This window comes from Epinephelus moara, chromosome 18 (genome assembly GCF_006386435.1).
Source record: "Epinephelus moara isolate mb chromosome 18, YSFRI_EMoa_1.0, whole genome shotgun sequence".
Lineage (NCBI taxonomy): Eukaryota > Metazoa > Chordata > Actinopteri > Perciformes > Serranidae > Epinephelus > Epinephelus moara.
In genome coordinates this window covers 34,996,460-35,012,643 of record NC_065523.1, presented here as the reverse complement: position 1 = coordinate 35,012,643, position 16,184 = coordinate 34,996,460, and the positions used below count along the sequence as shown (strand labels likewise).

At 43.3% G+C, this 16,184-nt stretch overlaps 1 protein-coding gene across 1 annotated transcript in view; it reads right to left on the bottom strand.

Moving 5' to 3' along the window:
- The window catches only part of flii (FLII actin remodeling protein), a 23,207-nt gene extending 7,285 nt beyond the window's left edge, over positions 1-15,922 (bottom strand). The window contains exons 1-21 of the mRNA XM_050069205.1: positions 15,786-15,922; positions 12,546-12,656; positions 11,744-11,815; positions 11,525-11,605; positions 11,047-11,294; positions 10,781-10,884; positions 10,411-10,586; positions 8,968-9,125; positions 8,757-8,841; positions 7,320-7,467; positions 7,076-7,206; positions 6,858-6,965; positions 6,588-6,692; positions 6,239-6,418; positions 4,131-4,213; positions 3,915-3,989; positions 3,724-3,807; positions 3,437-3,608; positions 2,350-2,457; positions 2,023-2,214; positions 1,582-1,680 (exon numbers count right to left, since the gene is read on the bottom strand). Of these exons, the coding sequence (XP_049925162.1) occupies positions 1,582-1,680; positions 2,023-2,214; positions 2,350-2,457; positions 3,437-3,608; positions 3,724-3,807; positions 3,915-3,989; positions 4,131-4,213; positions 6,239-6,418; positions 6,588-6,692; positions 6,858-6,965; positions 7,076-7,206; positions 7,320-7,467; positions 8,757-8,841; positions 8,968-9,125; positions 10,411-10,586; positions 10,781-10,884; positions 11,047-11,294; positions 11,525-11,605; positions 11,744-11,815; positions 12,546-12,656; positions 15,786-15,848 (2,583 nt within the window). The 5' untranslated portion in view covers positions 15,849-15,922. The remainder of the gene's footprint in view (positions 1-1,581; positions 1,681-2,022; positions 2,215-2,349; positions 2,458-3,436; positions 3,609-3,723; positions 3,808-3,914; positions 3,990-4,130; positions 4,214-6,238; positions 6,419-6,587; positions 6,693-6,857; positions 6,966-7,075; positions 7,207-7,319; positions 7,468-8,756; positions 8,842-8,967; positions 9,126-10,410; positions 10,587-10,780; positions 10,885-11,046; positions 11,295-11,524; positions 11,606-11,743; positions 11,816-12,545; positions 12,657-15,785) is intronic.
- Positions 15,923-16,184: the final 262 nt, after the last annotated feature.

Below are 16,184 nucleotides of genomic sequence, written 5' to 3'. Positions count from 1 at the left end.
GTACATAGCATTAGCAGCCGGCTCCTCATGAGCTGTATCCTGGCACCAGCGTTAGCAGCAGAGAAGCCGGACTTGCTCGAACGGTCCTCTGGAAAACCGAAGATCAAGGATGCGGCGACGCAGCCCTGCCACGGCAGCCGCCCGTGGGCAAACAAATCAATCTCCAGCATGCCGCTGTCCAGCAACCTCGAATCTGTAGGGGAGGGGGGCGGACACGACTCACGGCAGTATTTTGAATTTGAGTGCAGTAACCGTTTTGACGTCGCAGAGGATCTTGAGAGCCGCCTTGGGTCGGAGGTGAGTTGGCAGATAGTCTGCCACGACGAGTCCTCGTGTGGACAAGCCAACGAGCAAGTTGCCCCCTCGTCTGCGACTGGGACTGGATATCTGGCATGCTAGAGAACTGGAGAGGTGTGACACGACTGACAAAGAGCATCAGCCAATGAGAGGCGGGATACGTCCCACGTCAGCACGCAGGAGGACGGAAGAAATGTGAGGAGGACAAGCCGCAGGGTTGCCATGTCTGCTTATTAGCCACGACTTTGGGCTTGTTTCTAAAGTGGAGTTGCTTATTTGGGCTTGCTCGCTAAACGTCACCTTCCTCTATATACATCCGTCTAATAAGTTATTTAAACGCATGATAGTCGCTTCTTTTGGGCTTGTTTCCATAGCCCTGGTTGCGTGTTTCTCTCCAAGATCTGGCAACACTGACAAGCCGGCAAGCAACACCAACAATGGCGGCGTCCACAGGATCACGGGGAGCGCGTTGTGTTTGGACCCAGGCCCTGGAGGCAGATCTGATTCAACACTGGGAAGAATATCCATGCCTTTACCATGTGTCGTCTCCAAGTTTGGTGACGTCACCGCGTTATCTGAGGCTCTGTCGGCGAGGGCTCGTGGAGAAATCTTGTGGTGTGCACACACAGGTCGTAACGCAGGTGGCGAGACTCCCGCTGACAGAAACACACGTCGCCAGGTATGAACACTCAAAAGATTACGACAGTCTCTGTGACGCAAAATCAGGGTGAAAATCGTGTAATGTGAACTAGGCTTAAGCCGTACCCTGCGCTGTAGCCTTACGTGCACCTCCCCAGAAATGTAACTACTGTACACGTCGTGGTGACGCAGACCTCCTGTCTATTTCTGTAAGCTGACACCATTTCCCTCAGTGGAGACAAAGCTTTTATTTTAAGTCTTGTGTGGAATTTATTCTGGCTTCATATGAGCAGAGGAAATCTCTGAAAATGTGTCCAGCAACAGACAAGCTTTGTCTGTGGAGGCTGCGAGTTATAGTGAAGCTGATTTGTGTCCTTGAATCAACTAAACTTTACAGCTCTTCACAGAAACCCCGCCGCCGACTAGTGTTTTGGAGGTGTAACTGCAGAGTGACACAGACACACCACTGCACAGGTTCAAATGCTCACAGCGGCGTAGGCCATGTGTGTAGGCTACGGCGCAGACTCTGCATAGAGCTGACACACAAGTATAAAGCCCGCAGACATATTTCAGTTTATTAGCAGCATCTGAACAGGGGCCTGCTATCGACATTAGATTTTAAACAAACACACGTGTATCACTGACCTTGCCCTGTAGGTTGTCCTTCTGTTGTACAGTCTCAGCTGCTCTGGTGTAGTCCACCTTCAACACGTCATCCCAGTTCTTAAACTTGGACTTGAACACCTGAGGAAGAAGAGCAACTAAGTTGAAGTTAAACTCACTGACTGTGTGAAATAATGAACACAGCCACCGTGACATCACCCATTGGTTTATGGACTCATTTATAATGCATTCCCAATGGTGTAAAATAAATAGTGTTCACACATGTTACTTACTCTGTGAACATCCATTTATTTATGAGACTGCACGGGGTCAGTATAGTACATGTATATCGCTACACAACGGACCGAGACCATTCTGTACAGTAAGTAAACCTAGTGGATTTTTATTTATTTTCAAAATGGATTTTGCTGACCTAACATCTTTACTGTACACAGTCTCAGGACTGAAGTGGTGCGGTATTACCTGGCACTCAGTGCCCTCCAGGTTACGGGTGACGCAGGCATGTTTGGGCCGGTGCAGCATGGAGCAGATCTCCTGACCCAGTTTTAAAGCAGCGGCTCGTACGAGACGTGGAGACTTCCTCCCGATCCAGATGAACACGTCAGACCAGCAGTCCAGGATGTACACGCACTTTGTGTCAAGCAGAGACTGAACCTGAGGAGAGGGATGGAAATATGGAGAAGAGGAGGATGTAAAGAAAAACAGGATATGGAAATTTAAAACATTCTTGTTGCGTTATTTTACTCCTATAATCATGCCCTCTGGTGAATGTGCAGCAGATTGACGTACCAGTCTCATCTCTGGCAAAGTGTCCAGTTTGATCTTGTGGTCTTTGTGCTCGACTGACAGCTTGTAGTTGATCTGTGGCAGCTCCAGGTAGCCCAGACCCAAGCCCACCTGCAGGACAATGACAAAGAAAACATCAGTGAGTTGTGATTTCCCATGTAGCAACGCTTTCTGTTATCATGTTCATCCTGTCGCACTTGGCTTCTTTTCTCCGTCGTTTAACATATCCTGTTATATGGGAGTTCACATGTAAAAGTGGAAATAGTGTCAACCAGCTTTGTCTCATTGCACTGTGGGTAGTGTGTACACTTGACCTCTCCAGACCCCCCTGCCCCCATGTTGCCAGCACCTGGAGCTGCCTGCTCATCTGCTGTTGGGGGTCCAAGTGTCACCCTGGGACTTTTGCTGTTAAGTAAGCAGGAAGCTCCAGCTGCTGGCAACATGGAGGGAGATTAAGCATTGTTCATTTGCATGTACTGCCCATGTCGTAGTGACACAGAGCTGGCTGAGGATCAATAAGGTTTCCCATAGAGATAAAATTAATTAATTATCTTTATTTACACTGCGCTTTTTACAGCAGAGCCTTCTCTAAGACACATTTCAAATACATACTAAACAGGCAAAGAACGAGGCCCATGTCACAGGAGGAACATGTACGCTATGCCTCAGCCTCACCATACAACTTCACAGTTCTAGGGGGCTTTTGTGTTTTTGCCACTGGCCGATAACATCCTGCAACTGTCAGTAACATCAAATGTCAAAATGTGCGAGAATCAACATCAGTATATATGATGGAGTAGTGGCATTAGAGTGCACCAGACCCAGGGACCCCACTAGCCGGCAACTTCATGTCCTTGTGGAAAGCCCTGGTTCCATTTACGAAAACAAAGCTCAGTCAAACGTGACTTTAAGCCTGTGATAAAGCAGAAAGTTCAACCACAAATCCTACACACCTCCTACAGCTCTGACCAATTTGCATTACACCTACTCTACCTTGATACTGCGTACACTTCTACTGTGGACCACATTAACATTCACAGGATGATAGTTACGGGGAGCAGTGCTGTATGAAGCCATTAAGAAGACGAACCTTGTAGAGTTTGGGTCTGATAGGAGCGAAGTCATCTGGTACGTGTTTCGTGATCTCCTCTGGTTGTCCTCCCAGCACCTCCCAGAAACCAGGCGGCTCCTGGTTCTGCATGAGGATTGTGATTTCTGCCTTTCCCTTACGCTCATTCTTATTGATCTTCTCTGCAAATAACCTGAGAACATTCAAGTGTCAGTTAAGGTTTTGCATTTTAGTTTTTTTAGTATTTAACTCCAACTTGAGATTTGCAAACCAAGTGGCAGAAACGTTTGTACTAATTTGTGTCCCACCTGGCCTTTGTGGTGCCGCTGAGAGTCGCATTGGCTCCTCTCCAGACAAAGATCTCCAGCCCTGTGTCCAACAGGAAGACAAACCTGCCACAAAGAAAAAAGGCAGCGTGTTAAGGACACAATGTTCCAGCAGTGAGTGGGTCCTGCTGGAGGGTGTGGCAAACTATGCAGGAAGGGTGTGTGAGAGTTACCTAGGGTCGAGGGAGGAGGCCTTCAAAGGTACGGACTCCAGTCTGATGTTTTTCTTGCCGTAAACTCTGTACAACCTGATCGACCCACGGAAAAAATTAATTCAGAATCCAAATAAACGAGATTTTTGAGCAGCTTTTCAAAACAAGGGAATAAAGAAGACTAACAGAAATTACTCAAGATGTATTTTCTAAAAGAAAAAGCTCAATCCAGCTGACCTGACAGTGTAGTTCGTGTCTTCCACCGTGTAGAATCCGCTGGCTGTTCCTCCCTCAATGTAGGAGATCTCATTGTTAAACACCTGCACGAGACAAATACGGTTATTTACAAAAGCACTTAGTGGTTGAAGGTTTACACAAGTGCAGAGAGTTTCTGTACCACATGCATTAAAAGGAATATACTCAAAAAAAGTTATATTCAAAGGTTTCAACCTGGACCCTACTTCCCCATGCGTTTGTGTCTAACCGAAATTTGTCCATTAATAAGGGAGGGCTGCAACCAGCAGCTCTGGGATTTTCCCACTGTCAATGTACATCAACTACAAGCGCTTCTTTTTGCCACTGGCTCAAATTGTTATTCCAAGTTATTCCAACATTATGGAAAAAATCCCTACAGAGATAGATGTTTTTGTTGTAGTTTAACCAGAGACAGCCTGATATCACCGGCACTGAAGCCACCAGACTCCATTTCATTAAACAGTAATTTCAGCGTGTATAGAGGCAGAGGCATACATCCACATCTAACTGTGTGAATTAAGGTTTTTTTTCAACCAAACCAGAAATGGTGAATGTTGGAACAGTGGGAAAACAAACCACAACGGCTTTTGTGAGTTTTATTTTGTTTCTGTTGTCTTTGAATAAAGTGTGTTTTACCGTGATAAAATGACCGTTTATTTAAATGGAGTCTGGTATAAGTGGTGATGTAGATTTTGGGGCTGTGTCTGGTGAAACAATAAGGATTGGTAACACTTTACTTGAAGGTATCTACATAAGGGTGACATGACACTGTCATAACTATGACATGACACTGTCATGAACCTGTCATAAACATTATGTACATGTCATAAACGTTTATAACTGCTGTCATCAAGTGTCATTTAGTTTTTGTAATGACAAGTTGACATTGTTTAGGTTGTCTTGATTATGACAACTTGACATTAATCAAAAGCCCTTTTTAAACAGTAATTGTGCAAATTTGCAGGAAAGCTCAATCAGTCTTTTTTCAGCATTGGCAGTATAAAAACAAAATCGGGGAGTGCAGCAAAATGCCGCCTGCCTACTTTTGTTCATACAGAATGTGCCTTTNACAGCCCCTCCTGATGCAGAAGGCCGCCTTGGTCTGTTTAAACTAAAAGGGTTCTGCCAATATGTCTACCCTACAAGGCGGAAAATTGGGCACCTCAGATCGACTCGCCAATCCGGCTCTGTGTGTCTAAACGCTCGCAGCTTGCTGGCAAAACGGCCCAACATTCACCAAAAATCTGGCAGTGTAAAAGGAGCTAAAGTGACATTACCAGAAGTTGTCTTTGTCATGACAAGTTGACATTAACCAGGATGACATTACCAGAAAATGTCTTTGTATCAATCAATATGTCAACCTGTCATTAACACAAAAAGAGGTGCATAATCAATATGTCAACCTGTCATTAACACAAAAAGAGGTGCATTTCTTTTTAATGTCAAGTTGTTATGACAAAGACATCTTCTGGTAATGTCACTTTGATTAATGTCAAGTTGTCATAATCAAGACAACCTAAACAATGTCAACCTGTCATTACAAAAACCGAATGACACTTAATGACAGCAATCATAAACGTTTATGACATGTACATAATGTTCATGACAGGTTCATGACCGTGTCATGTCATAGTTATGACAGTGTCATGTCACTCTTAAATAGATACCTTCAAGTAAAGTGTTACCTAAGGATCTTACTCTTTAACAAAAAGGTCTGTCTCTGCAGCCATCTTTTCCATAATGTTGTCAGACACTTAGAATAACAGTCTGAGTCTGTCAGTGGCAAAAACAAACACTTTCAGTCGACATACAATGAAGGTGCACTGAGTGGTGACATCGCAGACTGTTTTGCGGCTGCAGCACTCTCGCTTAATACCCGACCAATTTAAAAAAAAAAAAGTTGTTCCCATTAGTCACTTAGACACAAAAACGTGGGATAATAAGGTCCAGGTTGGAAAATACTTAAGTTTTAATGTTTAGCTGTGAAGCACAATGATTTTACCTCATCATAATCTTAGACTATTAAAGTGTGTATTTCTCTCTGTGTACCCTGATATATTTGCTTAAATATACATTATGTGTCTACATACTGCACTGAACTCCTCGCTCTCATCTCCCATCTCCTCCCGTATCGTCCTGCACTCTGCTCCCAGGAAATTTCTGAGGTTGACGGCATGGATGGCAGAGCCCGCCTTCTTGTCCAGAGTGGCCTCCTGGCCGATCCAGTAAAAGATCTGCCAGTTCAGGGCGCCGTTGTCATCCAGGAAGGTCTACAATTGCAAAAAGAAGCATGTAAGATAGTTGGCACACACAGTACATGGAAACTCACAGATGTTCCAGCTGTCGCCAAGAATAATTTATGCTGTTTCATTAATCCAGTTTGTCTGATGATAATCTCACTAATGAGTCTTGTGAATGATGACAGATTTGATGCGTTACCTTGAGAATGATGTAGCAATCAGCCTCGTAGAACTTGCCATGGAACGCTTCATCTATTTGAACTGGAATAAAATTCTCTATCTGCCACACTGATACACCTGGAACCTGTAGGACGGGGGGAAATAAGAGATATATATACACAGATACCTGTACTAGGCAAAGCAGAAATATATAATTTCACGTGTATAATCTATCTTCAGGGGCACTTTGGTTGGTTGTAGCTGACAAAGTGAGAGCACACACACACTAACACCCACACAGATAGTTTACCTGCCCCACGTCCTCCAAAAAGAACTCAGAGTAGTCCAGGTGAGGTTTCTCTAGACTCTTGTCCCACCGCCGGGTCTTTAAATCAGCGTATTTCAAGTCCCCGTTCTCCTGCAAGAATAGCAGATATCTTGGTAAATAAAATGTAAATGAACCCTGTTGTGTTTATCAATCTTCCTGTTCGGGGCTGCGTAGTCATCCTTCTAAAATGTTTTCCTCACCTCTAAGTTTTTCTTCTCCTGTGCAACATCACTCATGCCCTTCAGCACCTGCTTCGCCTGATCGTCCTGAGAACAGTCCTTCCTCCTCCTTAGCCTCATCTTCCTTGCCAGTGGGTCTCGGGGGCTGGCTCCTGGACACATGTACAGAAAATACACATGTTGTATTGACAGTAGAATAAAAGGGATTAATACTAAACATTCATGTTCACACTCTACAGAGAGTTCCAGACGTAAATACACGTACCTCCTCCAGCGGCAGCTACAGTAGCAGGCGAGGCCCCGGCCAGCCGGAGCTGGTTCTGTAGAGAGAAGTCAATGTTGTACCACTCTGCTCCTCTGTCCACTGGTTTAGGAGGCATCACCAGGTTGGGGTTCTCACGCACGTCCAAAATCTACAGAGAGATACATTCACGAGGAAGTATTTGTGTTAATCTGCTCTTAAATGATAAGAACTGGTAGATGCAAACCAATGTTAAAGGACGCTACCTTTAATTATGTAAAGATTTCAGGTGCTGTATCTTATTTCTATAATATTCCTACCTCCTCCTTATGTTTCAATTGAATGTCACAGAATATTACATTTACTTTATCCAACTGTATCCTATTCCTTTGCTTTATGACATCCTAGAATTACTGTAAAATACTTTACTAGCATGAAAACAGGTCCTGTTAAGCCCTGTTTAAACCAAACACTTTCAGTATGGTACCTTTGGACCCAACAGTAACCCTTCAGACATGGTACCTAGACCCTAGTGTTTCCACCACAGACAGTCCTCTTAAATGTGGGCAGGGTTGTTGTCACTCACTGCTCCGTCCAGCACTCACTGTATTTCCTCCTTTATCAGTCTGCACCTGGTTTATCGTCCACAGAACGAGGCTGCACGCCCACATTTTCAGAACAAAATAGAACAGGCTGCAGTGAGAGTCTCTCTCCATGGGATATTTAAAAATAGCAGCTTTGTGCATTTAGTCCTTCTCAGGCAAGCTCAGGGGTTTAGTGTTGCTGTAGCCCACAGGAACAACACTGCATGACGCCTTTTGTTTCTCCAAGTGAGGGTAATACTCATACACATAACACGGTCAAAATTAATATGTATTTTAATCACTTGAAGATCCACTCATTACTAAAAGTCTCTGTCATCCAAGAGAGACGACAAAAACTAAAGTAATGGTCAAAACTGTTATATGGAATATTTAAGGTGTGCTGGTGGATTCACATCGTCAACTCATGCATTGAGTTACAAGTTAACGTTCCACCTTAAAAGTTGCCAGCAGTCGGCCCAGTGAATGAAGTTATATTCTCTCAAACTACGGCTGCTGCTAGAGGCAGCAAAACATCCTTTATTTATCCACCTTTTAGTACCAGATCTGTGTGCTAGGTACCCCAACAGAGGACAGACCAAAAGTGGCGACGAATGGAGCGGTTGCATTGGTACCATCCACAACTTTTCACAGTGGAAACACAAAAAAAAAGGATAACTACCTGAACTGTACCGTACTGCTTCGGGGAAATGGGGCTTTTGTTCCCCTAATTGTGAGGCAGGTTACAGCCGAGTTACTTTAATCCTCTTTGACACTTTTACAAAATAATCAAATCACATCTAACCACCATCTACCCAATATGAATACTATGTAAATCAGGTATTATCTGAGTTCTTTACTAGTGGTGTAAGTATAGTACCTCTAAATCAGTCAGGAAGTGGATGGCCTCAGGCAGTGTTACCAGGCGGTTTTTATTCAGCACCAGCTTCTTCAGCTTGCCACACCTAAACAGCAACACATAATCACATATACACACCACCATTAATACATTTTTACATACATCAGTCTAGCAGCGCAGAAAGAAACTGCAGGGTCTCAGCTGATGGCTGATTGTTCATGTGTTAGCTCACCTGCACAGCCCCTCTGGGATAAGCTCCAGGTTGTTGTTAGCAGCCATGAACTCAGTGAGGCTGGACAGTTTGCCCACACCCGGTGGAACGCCATCAAAGTCCAGTTTGTTGGAGTTGACATACAGCTTCTTCAGTTTGGACAGTTTACAGATCGCAGACTGCATGGAGACACACAAGCATACTTTAAGTATTAGACATCTTAAGGTCCAGACGCAACAAATTGACATCAAAGAACTAGTGGTGGCAAAGGACGAGTGTAGCATCGCCTTACATCGCCTGTGTCTCAGCCGAAAACTTGATCTTGAACAGACAGCAAAGACTACAGCTAGCACGCAAGTTCTGTGCCTATTAAACAACCGACAAACAGCTGACAAAGGCCGACAAGAGCAGACTAGTGCCAAGGGTGACAAGAACTAGGGCGACAGGCGCTCACCAACTTTGACCGACGGCTCATCCTTAGCTTTGTGTGTCAGTGCCCGTACACAAATTATAAAAAGGCAAAACTTCTACTTAACTACTTGATCAAAAATACACAATTCTAGGAAGAAAGTAAACCAAACTAATTAATCAGTCACTAAACCACTTTCGTTCAACCAAATTAACTAGGGCTCTCAAAGTTAACGCGTTAGCAACAACTTAACGCAACTTCTTTTTAACGCCACTAATTTCTTTGATGCATGATCAACACACATACATTCTGTAATTATGACCCTCGGCCCACGCCGTAGTTTGGGAAATCAGGAAGCGATGCAGCAGTAATGTAGTGGATGGCAAGCAGAAGTGGAATGAGAACGGCGTCTTTTGAAAGGCAAGTTCAGCTTCAAACCTCTGCAAGATGGTTCTCTCCACAAGACCAAAGTTATTTGCATTTACTGTCCGTGTGAAATGAGTTACTCCCGGTGTATGTCAAGCACACACTGTCACCAAGATACACAACTTGTAAGATGATGAGAAAGCTAAAGTGGAGGAGGCGATGGGAGAGACAATCACGGCTGTGCTCACTGGAGACTACTGGACTTCTCTCAGTAATCAGTTACCTCGGGGTCACGGCACATTATTTTGACACACAGTGGGAACTTTGGTCGCATGCTTTGACTGGTATGAAGATAGGAGAGGCACTTTGCTGACGCGTGCGCTTGTTGAGTATGCCTTCAGCATATGTTTTGAGCATGCAGTACCTTTGAGTTTATTCTGGAGAATTTTCTGGACAGTCATTTTAAATATTTTAATCTATTGACAGCCCTAAAATTAACACATTTCTCTGTATCTCACGATACGGATAGTTTTGGAAAAACTCATCTCTTGGAGTTCCACCACCATCCAAACAAAATTAAATCCCATTTTTGGTTTAACATTACATCAACTCCAGCTACACAGCTGTAGTGGTATTAAAAAAGGAGTCTCTTCTAGAGACAGCTGTGTATTAATCATTACTGTCCTTACAGGCAGTGAGGTGAGCTGGTTGCGGCTCAGGTTGAGCGTCTCCAGCTGAGTCCACTGGTCAATGCAGAGAGACAGCTCTGAGATCTGATTACTGCTTAGGTTGAGTCTCTTCAAGCTGCCCAGTGAATAGAGGCACTCTGGCACCCGGGTCAGGTCGTTACATGACAGGTCAACATCTGAGAGAGACAGGAGGGACAGGAGGGACACATTTGTAACCAAAAAAAGTTTCCCTTGACAGGAAGTTTGAGGATATACACAAAGCAACACACTTATGAAAAATGTATCACAGTGCCAGGAGGTAGAAGTAAGAAGGAAAGTGTGCCAGGTCCCTAAATAAATGGTCTGGAAGAAACAAGAGTGTGTGTGTTACCTGCTAAATGTGTCAGACCCTCCAGGCTGGTGGGCATATTGCTCTGGGTCCTCTGGGTGTTCCTCAGGTGGAGAGTCTGTAATGCCACCATGGCTGGCAGCTGGCTGCTCAGACACAGAGACAAAGACAGTCAGAGCAGCAATAAACAGCAGATCTGTTTTCTAAACAGATACAGCACTTAGTTTTGGTCCCAACATGAGACTGAGGAATTTCTGTGTGTTTGGGTAAAGGTGTGAAGTGAAGGAAACAGCGTCCTGTCATCCTACCGCAACTGGGCATGCATCAAGGGGTTGTTGTTCAGTATGAGCGTCTGCAGGTGAACCAGGCGTCTCATCTGCGGCGGCAGGCTGTCCAGCTTGTTGTCACTCAGGTCCAGATACAGCAGGTCTGTCAGGTTGATGAACAGCTGGTTGGGGATGGAGTCGATGCTGTTGTGGCTCAGATTCAGCACCAGCATATTCCTGCTGTTCTCCAGGTCCCTGGGGATCTCTGTCAGCTGGTTGTAGCTCAGGTCCTGAGGTAGAATAGAAGGAAGTATGAGGAGGAGGCAGAGTTATTTTTGGGACAGTGAAGTATCAAAATCTGCTAAAATTGAGGGGAGGTTAGACGTGTAAAGTTAAGGCAGTGGACCAGAAAATAAAGATAGGAAGCATGCTGTTGAAATAATTGTGGGTAGACTGTAAAAGAAAGTCTTCAATGGTGTGATAAGCAGAGAAGGCGGGATCGTGTAAGGTTATTATGTACCAGCACAGAGAGGTCATCGAGCTGAAAGATGTCATCTGGGACTCCAGAGTTTTTCAGGTTGTTGGCTCTGGCTACCACCGCCTGCACACACAGTGAAAAACATTTTGAGCACTATTATAACTACACATTGGAATAGAATAGTGCTTATGCTATGGCTCATGGAAGATATCAGCATGTGCTTTATGTGTATTTTCTTATGCGTGTGTGGGCGTCAGTTACCCGCAGGTTTGGTAAGCTGGACAGCTCTCCATGTAAAGTGGTCAGGCTGTTGTGACTCACTGAAAGATGCTCCTAAAGAAGGAAAGCACACAGGTTTTGTTTACAGACACACAGTGCAATGCAAGAACAAAACAAAATCTACACTCTACAAGGAGCCCTGGTTCCTGCTGTGCAATGTACACCTTCCACTAAAGCCCATTTGTCTCTAAACAGAATGATTCAACTGCAAATAGGATAAAAATCAAGGAAGATAAACACACAGCCAGACACTGTGACTCCGAGCCATGATAAGGGACTAATCTTATTTGCCCACACCTGGTAAAATCAAGCATGTTCGCATGGATCACCTTTTCACTGTGGCTTTCTGATTGAAGCTTTGGAGGTTTAGATTAGATAATCCTTTCAAAGATATCAGGGATTAAAGTCAGGCTTTGTGTGTTCTTAATCAGGTGAGGTTCCACCGGTGAAATGCACTGATGTGATGTCCTTCGTTACACACACCAAGTTTGAAAACAGCCTGAGATTAACAACACTGCTGTCAACAAATGCAGTAATAGATGGCACAGACATTTAGATAAATAGATAAAAGTGCACTGAAAATACAAACCTTTGACTACTAACTTTAACACTGTTACTAAAACAATTTCTAGTAATAATGGTAATAATAATATCACAGAAGAAGAGCAGAGGAGAGAGACTGATTAGAGAACAGAACAGCAACATCAACGTTGTGAATGAATGCCTCCATATTTAAAGATGTGAGGACAAGCTAATAACAAGCAAACGGCCCTTGATGTCTCACCAGCTTCTGCAGAGAGGCCAGCTCCTCTGGGAGGTAACACAGTCCTGTTCTGTTGAGTTTCAGCCATCGCAGACTGCTCATACACTTGACATGCTCTGGGAAGTACCCGCCCTGTAAAGACAGAGAGGGGAGAGAATGAGTTCTGACACTGGAAATGACTTAAGTTATCAATGTTATGCCTTTGATAGAGTTTCTGGTGAAGGGTGCGAAAAAACTCAGCTGACATCGCCTGTAAAACATATTACTGTCATTTATTTACCAAAATCATTTGAAGCCGAAATACTGTCTTTGAACTGTTAACACTTTTTCAGACATGCTCATAAATGTCAAACGCTTTGGCTTTTGAATAGACTTGTGAAGATGTCGTTAATGTGTTGACTCACTAAAAAGACTTTTAATTGAGACACCTCCCACTGTCATCCCTGGGCTAACGAGTTGAAATCATTATTTTATTTAAACAACTTGTCATTTATTTCAGAACAGGTTACTTGGTGATCATGTTTAGAGAAATGTTGGCATATCGTATAAACCAAAACTACAAACTTATTGTTTCATAAAGAACAGCTACAGTGTGGAAACTTACGAGACTGGAAGGTTTAACACCACCCCAGAGGAGGACACAATTTGTTTGTTGTGTAATTTAAGTGAAGCTGAGAATGAGGTTCACCTCTTGTTTTACTGTCCTGTATATGAAAACATTGGGAACATACTTTTCAGTCAGATGACCTCCATCTATGTTGATTCCTTTTGGCTGGATGATCATGAAAAATTTGTGTTTTGTTTCAGAAAGGGAACTTTTTTTGTGACTGAATTTCTTTGCCAGGCCTGGGACAGAAGGCAGTGGTCATGTTTCTGGACTAGGGCTGCAACTAACGATTATTTTCATTGTCGACTAATCTGTCGATTATTTCTCCGCTTAGTCGACTAATCATTTTATCAAAAAATGTGCTAAAAAGTTGAAAAATGTCGGTCTGTCTCTCCCAAACCCCAAAATTATGTCATCTAATGTCTTGTTTCGTAAAACCCCAAAATTATGTCATCTAATGTCTTGTTTCGTACTCACTCCAAAGGGATTTAGTTCATCGTCATGGGAGAGTGTGTAAAGCTGCCAATATCTGAACATAAGAAGCTGCAATAAGAGTATTTTGGGTACTTTTATAGTACTTTTCTATGAAAAATGACTCAAACCAATTAGTCGACTACTAAAATAGTCACTGATTATTTTAATAGTCGATTAGTCATCGATTAGTCGACTAATCGTTGCAGCCCTACTTGATGATACGTTTCGCATGTTTAGAGAAAAGTGATCTGTTGACATATGCTATAAACCAAAACTACAAACTAATTGTTTCATAAAGAATAGGAGGAGCGTTACCATTAGCCTTAGAGACTGGAAGGTTTAACGCCACCCCAGAGGAGGACACAATTTGTTTGCTGTGTAATTTAGGTGAAGTTGAGAATGAGGTTCATCTCTTGTTTTACTGTCTTCTATATAAAGACACGGGGAACATACTTGTCAGTATGATGACCTCTATCTATGTTGATTCCTTCTGGCTGGATGATCATGAAAAAGTTGAGTTTTGTTTCAGAAAGGGAACTTTTTTGTGGCTGACTCTCTTTGCCAGCCCTGGGACAGAAGTCTGCGTATTCTGTTTCTGGACTACGTAGTTAAATAACTTTTACTTTTGATTGTTACTGCAACATCATTGTAATGGAGTCTTGTAAAGCCATGAGGGTCTGGCACAAGCAAGTGTGCATGACACAAATAAAAACATCAATCAAACATGTTCATCATTTCCAAATCATCACCAAAATGTATCAAACCCTGCATATTAGCCTAAGGCTGGGCAATACATTGATATCATATCGACACTGTGATATGAGACGTGGTATGGTCTTCGATTTTGTACATCATAATATTGTAAGTGTTGTCTTTTCTTTGATTTAAAGGCTGCAATACAGTAAGGACTGTAATTTTCAGACGTTACTACACTGTTCTAGCTGTTCTATTGTTTGCCTCTACCCACCTAGTCTTTACATCCACATTACTGATGATTATTTATCAAAAATATCATTGTGTATCCTACATATTTTGTGACAGCACCAATAGTCAAACCTACAATACTGTTGCAATATCATTATGAAGGTATTTGGTCAAAAATATTGTGGTATGAGGTCTTTTTCTTATCACACAGCCCTATGTTGATATAACAATGAGAACGGCACATTTAATTTAAGTGTCTATGTATAAAATTAGAAGTTGGTCATCCTTGATGGCTTCACTGTCATCATGGGTGGGGTGTGAGAGTTCAAATGGTCAAAAAAAATGTCAGTCACTCACAAATCTACATGAGTAACTACAGTAAACATCTGGCCAGCTGTGGTATTCAATCTACATTATCGTTTCCAGTCAGGATAAGAAACCTGGAAAGTCACAGTCACTGTGGTGTAGGCAGGGCACAACTTGGCAGAGGAAATGATGTCATCCCACACTGTCTGAAATTAGATCAGAAGCCATTCTCTCACTGACAGATAAACAACTTATTTCGCCATCTTATCTATACTACACTACTTCCACACTGACATGGCAGCTAGCGTTAAGTAGGCTACACAAATAGTTGTGTCAGTTCAGAAACATGCCAGATGATCTCAGCTGTCACTGCTGCCAGCCGCGCTGCTTTTTCAGTCTCCCAAACTTAGCACGCACGAGTGTGTCAGACCTTCAAGTATGACGACATTGAGTCAACACGCGTTATTGTTTTTGGCCGTGTAGTTATCTACCTGATAAAGCTAACGTGTTCTCACACAGGGCTTGTGTTTCTGAGCCAGACAGACAGACAGACAGAGTTAGCCAACAGGGAAGCTAAAGTAGCTAGCTAACGTGACGTTTGAAACAAGAGCTACGTTTCCCTGAACTATCCAGAATATTCTAACCGCGGACAAAGCAACTTATAAAAGTAGCCTTCACAAACCCATTCCCCTAAACTGAAGTGTGTTAACCTCCAGACAAGGAGCTGTGACCGACACTAAACTGCTAACGTTACTTTGTCCATGTCAAACATCTGACTGGCTAACGCCCAATGCTAGTAACGTTAAGCTAGGCTAGTGTTTCAACGTCTCAGCCTTTAGCCGTTTGTTGTTGAGTCTCTAACTTAGATTAGCTTCGGCTAGCTAGCTAACAGTGCTAGCTGCTCAACAGAGACACATGAAAACTAAATGAATATATTTTTAAATCCTTACTTTGAAGTCGTTTCCACTGAGGTCTACCCCCCGGATGAAGGGAAGAACTCCGGTGGCAGCCATTTCTGGTTGATCTCAGCTGCTCTGCCCTCAACTGTCTATTTTGGTCCAGAGGCAGGGAGGGTTGTGGCTGGCTGACTGACTGCTCTTCTTCTTCTGATTTTAAACGGTAGTTGACAATCAGAGTTTTAGGCGCATTACCGCCACCGTCTGCTTCGGAGTGTGTACTACAGATACTGCAGCGCCCTCCAGTGGTTACCAGGGGTTACGAGACATCCAGGGTCGCGTGTGTGTCCCAGTTTCTATCTGCCATAACATTCAGCAGCCGATGGTGAGAAATACGTTTATATAACATGACCCTCATTCAACAAACATCTCCTTTTTCTTCTTCTTCGACTG